The sequence below is a fragment of the Gorilla gorilla genome, chromosome 3 (assembly GCF_029281585.2).
Source record: "Gorilla gorilla gorilla isolate KB3781 chromosome 3, NHGRI_mGorGor1-v2.1_pri, whole genome shotgun sequence".
In the NCBI taxonomy this organism is placed as follows: Eukaryota; Metazoa; Chordata; class Mammalia; order Primates; family Hominidae; genus Gorilla; species Gorilla gorilla.
Genome location: NC_073227.2, coordinates 173,925,890 through 173,939,032, shown reverse-complemented (window position 1 = coordinate 173,939,032; position 13,143 = coordinate 173,925,890). Strand labels below are relative to the sequence as shown.

Genomic DNA, 13,143 nt, shown 5'->3' with positions numbered 1-13,143 from the left:
ACTTTTTTCTTTTGCTCATGTGCCCACTATCAGAATCATGGATATTTTAAATTTATTCTGAAAAAAATTAATCCATGAAACTAGCTCCTTAGCTACAGTAACTGTTATTGAAATGTGGTTAAGAATGGACATGTTCAGCTCTCAAAAGAGATTCACATTGAAAAAAAAATAGCTTACTGAGCTAAAACAATTATAAGTGACAGAAGTACCTTTTTTTTTAAGGTTCAGAAAAGGCAAATTATGTGTCTTCAGAATTTCCAAATAGTTACTTCTTAAACTATGAAGGTCCAGAGAAACGATTTACTGCAGCAAACACGTTTAATAAGAATACAAAATTCACACTAGAGGCACATTCTGGGGAATGTAAATGAACTATCACAAGTAGTAATTCTGCTGGAAGAATAAAATAAGGCTCTCTGAGTACAAATATACAGGAAGGAATGATTTAAAATAGGTATGATTTACAATCACATTACATTGTATTAAGCACTCAAAACAGGCATATTAATTAAAAAGCCAGCTAAAAGGCATTTGAACATATATAACAAATCTTACAGTCCACAAAGTTCATGTATAACGGTAATTTTAAGTACTTCATTTCAACACAGAAGAAATGAACAGGTGAGGGATGCCTCTCAAAATATTAATTTATGTCTATGACAAAAACTAAAAGAGCTTTACATTGAAAATGGATTACACTACTGATAGAACCATGTAGTGGACAGGGCAACCACATTAAAACAAAACCAATAGTGCCGAGCAACTAAAACAGTACTGGCCTTTCCAATCCTCTTTCTTCCTGGTACCACCACACTGTCCCAAATTACCTCTTCATTACCCAAATCAAAGAATCCTTCTGTTTTCCCAGTCTTCAAAAGGAATGAAGAAAAACCAAAGAGCAAACTCAAAAGATGATTTTTACCATAAACCTCAAATGTGGCTTAACAAGTACAAAGAAACCCAACATTCATACATAGTGCTCCATTCCATGGAAGGAACAGACACATCAAACATTATCCAACAGGGGTTTCTTTATGGATTTTGTACATTGGTTGAACAAGAATTACTGTATCTGAGAAGGCACATATCTGTGATTTAAGGCTTAAACGGTATTGTTACATATGGAAGTCAATAAAAGCTGTCTATGTATTCACTTCTATCAAAATGGAAGTGACCCAAAAACTAGTTTTCTAAGTACAGATTTCTACTCCAGAAACCATTAAGAATTTCCATTCCCACGTCCACCTGTCAAAAAAAAAAAAAATTCTCTTAAGCAGGTTTTGTTATGAACCAAAAGAAATTGCAAATGTAACTGTCCAATGACTTTGGGTGAAGCAAATTCGTAAGCTTAAAAGCCTCACAGAAATGACAGTGTGATTTCTGTGTCTTTAAAAAAAAGTCTAAATAAAATTACAGTGGTACAGATTCATTTTTAAAAAGGTATTTGCCACAACTCCACAAGCTAATCATTCATTAGAGCTGCTGCCTCTGTGTGGACGCTGCAGGAACACCATATAACTTTACTCTGCAAAATAGTTTCTTTTTTCTTTAATACATGAAAATGAATCTCTTAAAGATGTTTAATATATTCACATATAAAATATCTGATGTTGATACAAATCATGTAAACCTCCCTTTGGAAAAGTTACAATCGGCCCTCATTTCCAGGACCAAAAACCTTGAATTTTTATCTTGTCAGTGCAAATCTCTATTAGATGTTTTCAAACTACAGAAATAGCCATCAACCCTCACAATACAAAAGGATTTCTCAAAAAGGAAAATTATTGTGTTCAGATTATAGAAACTATGTTTACATTAAAACCACCCTTAACAGTTCAATTGTTAAAGTATGAAAAAGGGAAAAATTAAAGCTGTTTGTGCAAGAATCACTATAATGCTTGTCACCCCTCCCACTTCTCCCAACTCTGCTTAATTCTTGTTAGGTTTGTTTAGAAATATAACAACGCGACTTTCTTTTTATTTTCCGCTGTGATTTTACTGTTCTTCAAGCCAAGATGGGGCATCCACTCCAGGGGTTTTCAATTTGATATGGAACTGTTTAAGTGTCTGTTCAAGCTGCTTCTGATTCCCAGCAAAGTAAGCGGCAATGGCATTGTGGAAAAGGACCAGCTGATTGTGCAATACTTTAACCTGTGGACAGGGCAGAGTTACAAGACCAAGCATTAACACCAATAACAATAAAACAGAGAGTGATTTATTACATTCCTTAATTAAATAGTGTATCTCTCTTGAAGAAAACTGGCTTAATAATGACCAAGTATTTCACACATACCAAGTGTACACTGCCTTGCAGGGTCACTGAGCCTTTGATGACTTTTTAATTACCCTAAAGAGAATAGGTCAGTTTTAAGATGCCCAAATATATACCCCATTAACCATTTTCAAACATTATTGAGAGGATTAATTAAAAATATCATTAAATCCTCCTCAAACTAAGTACATTCAAAATCATGTGAGATATCAAAAAGGGAAAATTATATATAATTGCTACACAATGTATGAACAGAAATATGGACATCATTAAATCTAAGCTTTATGTAAGCCAAGTAGGCTGGATACTTTTAAATATTGACTTTCTTTGTAAAGAATCAAGCAAGTACCAAGTGTTGCTCAGAAAATCAATTTACTTAACGCTCATATGACTCTCAATTATTTTCAACTGCTTATTACTTCTGCTGATATCAAGAGTATATTTTAACCAAGTCATACTACCTCTATAAGTCTTTCTTAAAGAAATAAACAATGCATCAAAAAGATTTATAAACTGTTTCCTGAGGTTGTTTTTCTTTTGTTTTGTTTTGTTTTGTTTTTTGAGACACAGTCTTGCTCTGTCACCACCCAGGCTGTTATGCAGTGGCGCAATCTTGGCTCACTGCAACCTCTGCCTCCAGGGTTCAAGTGATTCTCATGTCTCGGCCTCCCGAGTAGCTGGGATTACAAGTGTGCACCACCATGCCCAGCTAATTTTTGTATTTTTGGTAGAGATGGGGTTTCACCATGTTGGCCAGGCTGGTCTCAAACTCCTGACCTCAGGTGATCTGCCTGCCTCAGCCTCCCAAAGTGCTGGGATTACAGGCGTAAGCCACCAAGCCCGGACATCTGAGGTCTTATTTACAACTGCAAAATGTTAAATAAGAATTCTGATTCCCATCCAATATGACATTCATTAAAACTGAACTTTAATAATAAATGATGTAAAAATATTTGAAACATGATGCTAAATGAAAAAACAGGATAGAAAATTTGTTTCACTATATTACACACACACACACACACACACACACACACACACACACACACACACACACACCACATTCTCTCTAGCCATTTCTGAAAATGATTTCCAAAACTGGGCTGGTCTCGGTCACCTCTGCCATTGTGACTGAGTCTCAGATCTCTTCTGTAGAACAGGTTGTCAGGGACAGGTCTAAGGAGCGCTTCAAGGGCAATCTGCCCTGACAGAGGGTAGAAAAATCACTGTATGATGTTATATGTGAAAGAATTTCTTAAGTAAGGCTTATAAAACCCATAAATTATAAAGAAAAAGATTGATAATTAAACTGCATTAAAATTTAGAATTTCTTTTCTTTTTTTTTGAGATGGAGTTTTGCTTCTGTTGCCAGGCTGGAGTGCAGTGGCGCCATCTCAGCTCACTGCAACCTCTGCCTCCCGGGTTCAAGCGATTCCCCTGCCTCTGCCTCCCAAGTAGCTGGGATTACAGGCACGCACCACCACACCTGGATAATTTTTTGTATTTTAGTAGACACGGGGTTTCACCATGTTGGCCAAGACGGTCTCGTGATCTGCCCGCCTTGGCCTCCCAAAGTACTGGGATTACAGGCGTAAGTCACCGTGCCCGGCCTAATATTCATCAAAAGATAGTGAAAAGATAAGCTACATTCATGAAAAGATAGTGAAAAGATAAGCTACATACTGGGAAAAGGTATCTGCTTTATATATAACTGGCAAAGAATATGTATCTGGAATATATGAAGAACTCCCAGAAACCAAAAACAGCCCAATTAAAGAGCAAATAACACAGATAAACATTTCACAGAGGAGGAAACAGGAATGGCTAATTACAACTGAGAAGATATCCAGCCTCATTAGGAAATAGGAAAACTCAAATTAAAACTAACATGTGACACCACTTTATACCCTCCACATTAAGAAAACTAAATATTATAACAACTATATACTATTGACGGGTGTATAAATATGTACAATTGTTTTTGAAAACAATCTGGCATGAACTAGTAAAATGAAAGATATAAATGCCCTATGGAACAGTAATTTTACCGCTAGGAATCTGCCATAGAAAAACTTCCATGTGTGTTTCATGAAACATGTACAATTATGTTCATGGCAGCACTGTTTTTAGCATTAAAAAAGCAAGAAAACCACCACAAAGTTGTATATACAGGAGAACAGATAGAGTGGTCTCTCAACGCAATGGGGATACTATATAGGAGTAAACATAAATGAACTGTAGCTACATGCATCACTATGGATGAAACTCAGGAGTATCAGGTCAAGCAAAACAACTTGCAGAATGCCTGTGGTAGGATTCCACTTACACAGAGTTCAAACTGAATGATATATTCATATGTGAATGATATATTCATATGTGGCAAAACTATAAAGAAAACCAATAGGAACAATAAACAAATTCAGAATAGGTTTATAGAGGGAGGAGAGTAGAGAGGATAAAGTAAGGGTAAAGCACAAAGGATGTTTCAAAAGTATTAATAATATTTGTTTCTTAACTTGGGTGGTGGGAACATGGCTGCTTTTTTTGTTATTTTTGTTACTCTTTATATTTTGTCTGTATGTTAAACATTCTTTTGTTTATTAAAAAAGAGAAAAAGATTATGAGAGCTGAAGTCTGTCTACATCAACTTTGTTGAAGACTTGCACTGTTCACAATGTTCCCATTTTATATTCAGAGGGAAAAAACCACCTAAAATGTTACTTACCTCCATTCATATAATAAATATTACACAGGGTCATACTGTTATGTGTCAGGCACTTCTCTAGGGGTTGGGAATGCAAGCAATCAACAAAAAAGGCAAACATCTCTTCTCAAAAGAAGTTTATGTTCTATTGAGGGAAGAAAGAGAAACATCTAACATATACAGTATGTTAGATGGTGATACATGTTAGAGAGAAAAATAAAGCAGCAATGTGGAATGTGAGATGTCTGTCTGGGTGAGAGTTGCAATTAAATAGGAAGGGCTCATTGAGGTAACAGTTGAATACAGATTTAAGGAAGTGAGAGAATAAACTTTAAGTTATCTGGAAGAAAAACATTCCAGACAGAGGAAATAGCAAGTTCAAACAGCCTGAGGTAGGCAGTGTGCTTGGTATGTTTGAGAAGCACCAACAAGGCCTGTATGACTGCAGCAGAGTGAATAAGGGCCTGGTATATGCGGTAAGATAGGTAATGGGTGGCTAGATGGTGCAGGCCCTTAGATATCATTAAAAAGATCTGGCTCCTTGTCTGAATGAGATGAAAAGCTACTGGTAGGTTCTAAGCAGAAAAATGACAACATTTAATTTAATAAACATGCAAAGGTAGAAGTAGAGAGAGACCTATTAGAGTATTACAGCAATAACCTGGGTGAGGTAACGGTGGCTTGGACTACAGTGGTAAAAGAGGAGATCATGAGAAGAGGTGGGATTCTGAATATAATGTGAAGATGAAGCCAATGGAATCTGACAACAGATCAAGATGGGAGGTGACAGAGAAAGAGAACACTCAAAGATGTGCTAAGAGTTTTGCTCCAAGCAACTGAAAGAATGAAGTTGCATTTACCGAAATGGCAAAGACTGTGAGAGGGGCAGGCATGGAAGAGGAGAAAAGGTGGATATTAACAGCTTAGTTTTGGACATGCTTGAGATATCTCTTAAAATAGCAGTTTGGGCTAGAGTTGTAATTTGGGAGTCATTAATATACAGATGATATTTAAAGCCACATGACTAGATAAGCGCCTAAGAGAGTGGACAGAGAAGTGATTCAAGGATTAAGTCATGAAAAATGAACCTTGACCCTTGTATCTCAAATTACATACAAAATTTAATTTGAAATGGATCATGGGCCCAAGTGTCAGGGCTAAAGCTACAAAAACTTATAGAAAAAAACATAAGAGAAAATCTTAATGATCTTTGGTTTGGCATAGAGTTTTAAACAATATACACAAAGCATAAATTATAAATGAAAAACATCAATAAATTGGACTTCAAACATATTTCTCTCTTCAAAAGACACTTACAAAAGTGAAAAAGTAAGCCATATATTTGGAAAAAATACTTGCAAAACAGGTATCAAAGAGCTTGATTCTAGAATACATAAAGAATTCTTGGCCAGGCATGGTGGCCCACGCCTGTAATCCCAGAACTTTGGGAAGCCGAGGTGGGTGGATCACCTGAGGTCAGGAGTTCAAGACCAGCCTGGCCAACATGATGAAATCCTGTCTCTACTAAAAATATAAAAATTCGCCAGGTATGGTAGCAGGCACCTGTAATCCCAGCTACTTGGGAGGCTGAGGCAGGAGAATCGCTTGAACCCGGGAGGTGGAGACTGCAGTGAGCCCGTATCGCACCACTGCACTCCAGCCTGGACAACAGAGTGAAACTCCATCTCGGAAAAAAAAAAAAAAAAAAAAAAAACAATTCTTACAATTCAATAAGAATAACCTAACCAAAAAGCAGGTAAAAAATTTGAACAGACATTTCATCAAGGAAAACACAGATGGCAAATAAGCACATAAAAAGATGCTCAACATCTTTAGTTATTAGGAAAATCCAAATTAAAACCACAATAAGATGCTGCTACACATACACTAGAATGGCTAAAATTAAAAAACCTTGACCATACTCCTTACTGACCAGGATGCTGAGCAACTGAAACTATCATACACAGTTGTTGGGAATGCAAAATGGTATAAGCATCTTAGAAAAGTTTGTCAGTTTCTTAAAACCTTACATGCACCTACTATGTAACACAATTATTCCACTCCTAGGTATTTGCCTAAGAGGAATGAAAGCAAAGACTTCTACATGAAAGTTCATAATAGCTGTACTTGTAATAGCTTAAAACTGAAACAACCCAAATGTCCATCAATCATTTCATGCCAGTCAGAATGGCGATTATTAAAAAGTCAAGAAACAACAGATGCTGGGAAAGCTGTGGAGAAATAGGAACACTTTTATACTGTTGGTGGGAATGTAAATTAGTTCAACCATTGTGGAAGACAGTGTGGTGATTCCTCAAGGATCTAGAACCAGAAATACCATTTGACCCAGCAATCCCATTACTGTGTATATACCCCCCAAAAATATAAATCATTCTATTATAAAGATACATGCACACATATGTTTACTGCAGCACTATTCACAATAGTGAAGACATGGAATCAACCCAAATGCCCATCAATGATAGACCAGATAAAGAAAATGTACATATACACCATGGAATACTATATAGCCGTAAAAAGGAGCAGGATCATGTCCTTTAGATGGACATGGAGGTAGCTGGAAGCCATCATCCTCAGCAAACTAACACAGGAACAAAAAACCAAACACTGCATGTTCTACTTATAAGTGGGAGCTGAACAATGAGAACACATGGACTCAGGGAGGAGATCAACACACACTGCGGCCTGTCGGGGGGTTGCCGGAGGAGGGAGAGCATCAGGATAAATAGCTAATGCATTCAGGCCTTAATATTTAGGTGATGGGGCCAGGTGCGGTGCCTCACACCTGTAATCCCAGCACTTTGGGAGGCCGAGGCGGGCAGATCACGAGTTCTGGAGTTCGAGACCATCCTGGCCAACATGGTGAAACCTGTCTCTACTAAAAATACAAAAAATGAGCCGGGCGTGGTGGCACGTGCCTGTAGTCCCAGCAACTCGGGAGGCTGAGGCAGGAGAGTTGCTTGAACCATGGAGGCGGAGGTTGTTGCAGTGAGCCGATATTGCGCCACTGCACTCCAGCCTGGTGACAGAGCGAGACTCCGTTAAAAAACAAAACAAAAAAAATATATATATATACATGTATATATATAGGTGATGGGTTGATAGGTGCAGCAAACCATCATGGCACACGTTTACCTATGTAACAGACCTGCACATCCTGCACGTGTACCCATGAACTTAAAAATAAAAATAACTTAAAAAAAAAGAATTTTAACTTCCAATCTTTTAGAATTAGAGGAGAGAATAAAAGCAGAGTATGGGATTTAATTCATGTACTGGCCTTGCAGGGAGCTGCTGTTAATAGTCTAGAAAGTTAGAGAGTCAGAAAGAAAGTGGGAAGGGCATCCAAAAATTTTTAACTAGCCCTGCAAATGTCAATATAAGTCAGTTTGTTTCCCCACCCCCAAGTAGGTGACTAAACACAGAGACAGCTCCTTTTGTAGCTGAGGAAGACTCAGTAGCCCACTAACAAAGGCTCAGGCTCAGTGTATTTGTTGTATTTAAACTGGCCCCCCACCCCACAATGCAACTTAATCCATGGGAAATCAAAGATGGTGCTTTTTAGGATTGAATTCTAGTTTTCACAACAAAATGATACGATATCCATATACACAAGAAACATTCTCCCAGTAATTGTTAGAAGACTGATGTGTAAAGCCTTTTAAAGTATACATGCACATCAGATCAGTTCCCTGGTACAGAGGGGACCTTTGAGGATTCACAATTTTGTAATTATAATGTAAAAACAAAAGAAAAAAAAAAACTCCAAATGGAAATGAAGTATAAAATTTCATCCTCAAATATAAGAAGCTATTTTTTTTTCTAAAAAGCTAATTGTTCTCACTTTGGCTTATAACAAAACAGATAATTTATCTCACTTTTCTATTAGTATTGGTTACTGTAATGTGGTACAAGCTTAACTTTGGTAGTGTATCTTCTAAATCAGATACAAATTTACATAAGAATAGTGTGTTGACTCATCCAATCAAAACATAATGAACAATCCTCAATATGAATATTCCTTTTCAACTAAATGAATTAAAAACTTAGAAGATTTTCTGCCTATTTTTTATTAACTAATTTGTACTATGATATGCATGTGTATAATGTCCTCAATGCCATTCTGCCTGATATGCTACAGAGAATCCTCAGAACATTTTGGTTATTAAATACATTGAAATAATTACCAATTAAAGGGAATAATTAAGTAGTATTAGAAAAGCAATTACAATACAAATTTTAAAATAAGAAATTTTTGCAATTTTGAGAATCGTGCTGTTACTATACAAGCAGTTTCAGTAGAACATAAAATTATTATTTCAGTTTATTTGGCTTACTTGGTTCATCAGGTTCACTTTACCAGGCAATTTGACCTTGTAAAAGTCAACCTGGGAAAGATTCTGGTTTCTCAAATACCGCTCGCTGGCTTTCAGAGAGAGACAAAGAAAGTGAGGTGAGAGGAAGTTCAAATCCCACTTTTAGGAGAAAGGACAAAAAGCCAAAATGTTCCAGGAAATATTTCAGGGTCTTTATCTTTTTTCAATTTACTTCTATATTTAAGCTATCAGCCCACAGGAACTGAGGAGCACCGAATGAAAGAAAGAGCAGGTATTTCAGGTATTTTTGGTAGACTATGCTTTGTTATACTGGGGGAGCACTAACTTTTGGAAACACCTTCTATATGACACATAATGCATTACCCTTACATCTACTCTGTTTAGTCTCCCCCCGCCCACCCCGAGACCCGAGACAGGGTCTCACTCTGTTGCCCAAGCTAGAGTGCAGCAACACAGTGATAGCTCACTGCAGCCTTGATCCCCTTGGTTCAAGTGATCCTCCTACCTCAGCCTCCTGAATAACTAGGAATAATGGTGCGCATCACCGTACCTGGCTAACTTTTTTATTTTCTGTAGAGACGGGGTCTCTCTATGTCACTCAGGCTGGTCTCAAACTCTTGGCCTCAAGTGATCCTCCCACCCTGGACTACCAAAGCACTAGGATTACAGGTGTGAGTCACTACATTTGGCCTTGTACAGTCTTAAGTCCATGATACAGTTGAAAAACAAAAAATAAAGAAAACTCAGAAAGTTAAGTAATTTGCCTAAGTTTAGACAGGTGATAGATGGATTGGGATCTGGGAAACTCAGGAATGTCTTATTCCAAGTTCCAAGTATGTCCTTTCACCTATTTTAATCTGCTTCTATTCATGGGCAATAGACATTTTAGAGACCTTTTAAACAAAATTTGAAACAGACAAGAAAGGGCAACAGAGCACTTAAAGGAAAAGTGGTAGTGTAGAAAAGACACACAGTACTTTAACCTTGTTCCCAATTTTGTCTCTAGCCTTGAAGTTGTATTAAAACATCCTTGGGACAAGGATCTAACACAGGATTGGAGCAGACGAAAGAAATAAAAGTTAATTCTTGCTAAAACTATGAAGATTAATAAAACATTAAACTTTTATATAATCTTCCCATATTTACAGAGTAGGAAAAAGTCTCTATTGAACTATTTATGTCCTAAGTTAGAAATGATTTAAAATATAAAATATTAATACAACAGAAAGGCAGAGATTTAAAACAGGAGCAAAAGAAGATAGAGGTAACAATTATAATGGAATGGCGGCAAATTTGACAGATTTTGAAAACCTAATATCAGAAACAATTACAGCAATTTAGAAATATACTAAATCATTACAAACTCACTTATGAAGAACTTTCGTAAACATCTGCCAAACAATGAGCAAAACCACTATGGCAACATCTGTTGAGTGACCTAAACATATCATACAATACTTTCATTGTTAAAGGGCAAAACAAACTCTAACACTGACTACTAAGGCAGAAAGACAAGCTGGAGTTTTAAATAGAAACTAGGTAACTGAAATTTAAGAGCAGAACTGATAGATGATGCCAAGTGGACTACACCGAAAACTTTCTCTTGCCTACACAGCATGTATCAATAGAACATAAATAACATTTACAAAGTTACTGACTGAAAAAACTAATGATAAGCATTACCTTGTCAACATCAAAATCATATAAAAGACAGTTTATTTCTACCAAATTAACTTTTTTCAAATAAAATTTAGATTATATGACCTTCTTATTCAGAGGCACTAAATTTGTTTAAAAAAGCAATTCCTGCTTAAAATAAGTTATTAATCTTCATATATTTAGGTTGGTGCAAAAGTAATTGCAGGTTTTGCCACTGAAAGTAATGGCAAAAACCGCAATTACTTTTGCACCAACCTAATATTTATGATTGTTAAGTTCTTCAAAGCACTCACTGGCTTTCCCAATAATTCTATGAAATAGGGGTTTATATTAAATGTACAAAAATATTGGGATAGTAGCTGGTTGTAAGAAAAAGGTGTGTGAGAAAAAAGTGTAAAAATCATATTTTGGTAAGAGGTCCCCAACCGCTAACGTGTAAGGTATCAACTCCTTTCTTTACTCCTATTAAAAAATATACCATTCTATGCTTTCCCTGCCCATCACTGAACTTTTCCCAGAAAGAGATCAGAAGAATAAGAGGCAAGAAAATATACCTGCCTTGGCCTTTTATTAGGTTTGTGGAGTATAATTTTATTAGTTTGCAATGGCTTTGGAAATGCCTGTCATGTTAAAGCAACTACTGTTTGAGAAACACTATAAAAATATGGGTGTGGGCACTGGGAAGGGAGTGAGAGAAGGAAAGACAAATATGAACCACAAGTGGGGTAGAAAAATAGGTTTTTATATTCTTCTGACGCACTGGGATAGGTTTCAACAAATCACCGACAAGCAGAAGGTTAAAAAAAGTCCTTACAGAAGGAAAAACAAAAGGCAGAGTTCTGAAGAGAAGAAAATTGATGAAACATTACCTATAGACTCCAGTAACAGCAGGTCACAGAACTGTGGTGACGTCTTATAATTCTTTACCGAATAATTACATACATTAACATTCTGAGTGCGGAGATTTTCTCACCTTTAGCAAAAAAAGTCTATCGCCTTTTTTGTTCTGTGTTTTTACAGTGTTAGTTCCCGCCCTTTGATCCCTCCCTCCCTTCTCCCTCTCTCATTTTCTCCCTCCTTTTCTTCCTTCCACCCTTCCTTCCTTCCTTCCAAGAGCTCCAAGTTTAGACGTGATCAATATAGCTTCTGTTTTCCAAGGTTATCTTTCCATCTTCTCTCTCTGCTATCTGAACAATCTCACCTTGGGCAGCATTACAGCATTGTATTATACTTAACTAAAAGCAGGGCTGTGGAGTCGGAGAGATCTAGATTTGAATCCCAGTCTGGCTGTGAGACTTTGAACAAACTACTCAACCTCTCTGAACCCCAGCATTATCATCTGTGTACTGGTATATAATCATCTAGATCACATATTATACGGATATAGGTATTATAGATATAAAAATCCTTATAGCAACTTTCCTCCATTTACAGATTATAGTACTCAAAGATTAGTGTCCACTGACTAACTCAATACTCAATGTAGGAAGGCCATGCTCCATGGAGCACCTCTAGGGGCAAAAACCGACTAGCAGGCAATCACAACATAGTACGTTATGTGCTTTAACTGGAGAAAGGCCTGGGCACTATGGGGAGGAGGAAGGGATGAACACACTTTCAAGTTGGCAGAGAAAACATAAAGTATCATAATTTCCCATCTGATCTCCGAGTCCAAAATCAATTTAGGTACAAAAGGGTAGGTAAGGAATTGGGTATTTCATTTCATCAATTAGATGAGAGATATAAAGTTATCTCAAAAAAAGTTGGGAGATTGTTATTAACCTAACAGAGAAGTTTGACAATCATGGGCTTGACAGCACTGAATCCTCTTTACAAAACCACACAGAAGTCCATAGTTACAGTTAGGGGTAGTGAGATCCCAGGAATAGCATGCAAGGCCATAGGGAATAGAAAGAGGAGGGGATCCCACCAATGTTTTCTTTTTTTACCCATCCTATAACTTCTCTCAGATCTTTACCCCATTCCTGATCTCAAGTTCAGAATTAGTCCCTGTCCCTTGAGGTACTCACAAAATCCCTATGAAATCCAAAAAAAAAGGGATACATATGTAGGCAGATGTTGGAGGGGGTGGAGGGAATCACTGAATTCCATATTTAGATAACAAGAAACAGAAAGCTCAGGTATCCAGA

The 13,143-nt window shown here is 36.9% G+C and overlaps 1 protein-coding gene across 7 annotated transcripts in view; it reads right to left on the bottom strand.

Annotated features, from left to right (window-relative positions):
- Positions 1 to 299: 299 nt before the first annotated feature.
- Positions 300 to 13,143, bottom strand: part of ARFIP1 (ARF interacting protein 1) — a 131,411-nt gene continuing 118,567 nt past the window's right edge. For all 7 annotated transcript variants that reach the window (XM_019025907.3, XM_063705606.1, XM_019025908.4 and 4 more), the window contains one exon: positions 300 to 2,151. In XM_019025907.3, coding sequence (XP_018881452.2) covers positions 1,996 to 2,151 — 156 coding nt within the window. In that variant the 3' untranslated portion in view covers positions 300 to 1,995. The remainder of the gene's footprint in view (positions 2,152 to 13,143) is intronic.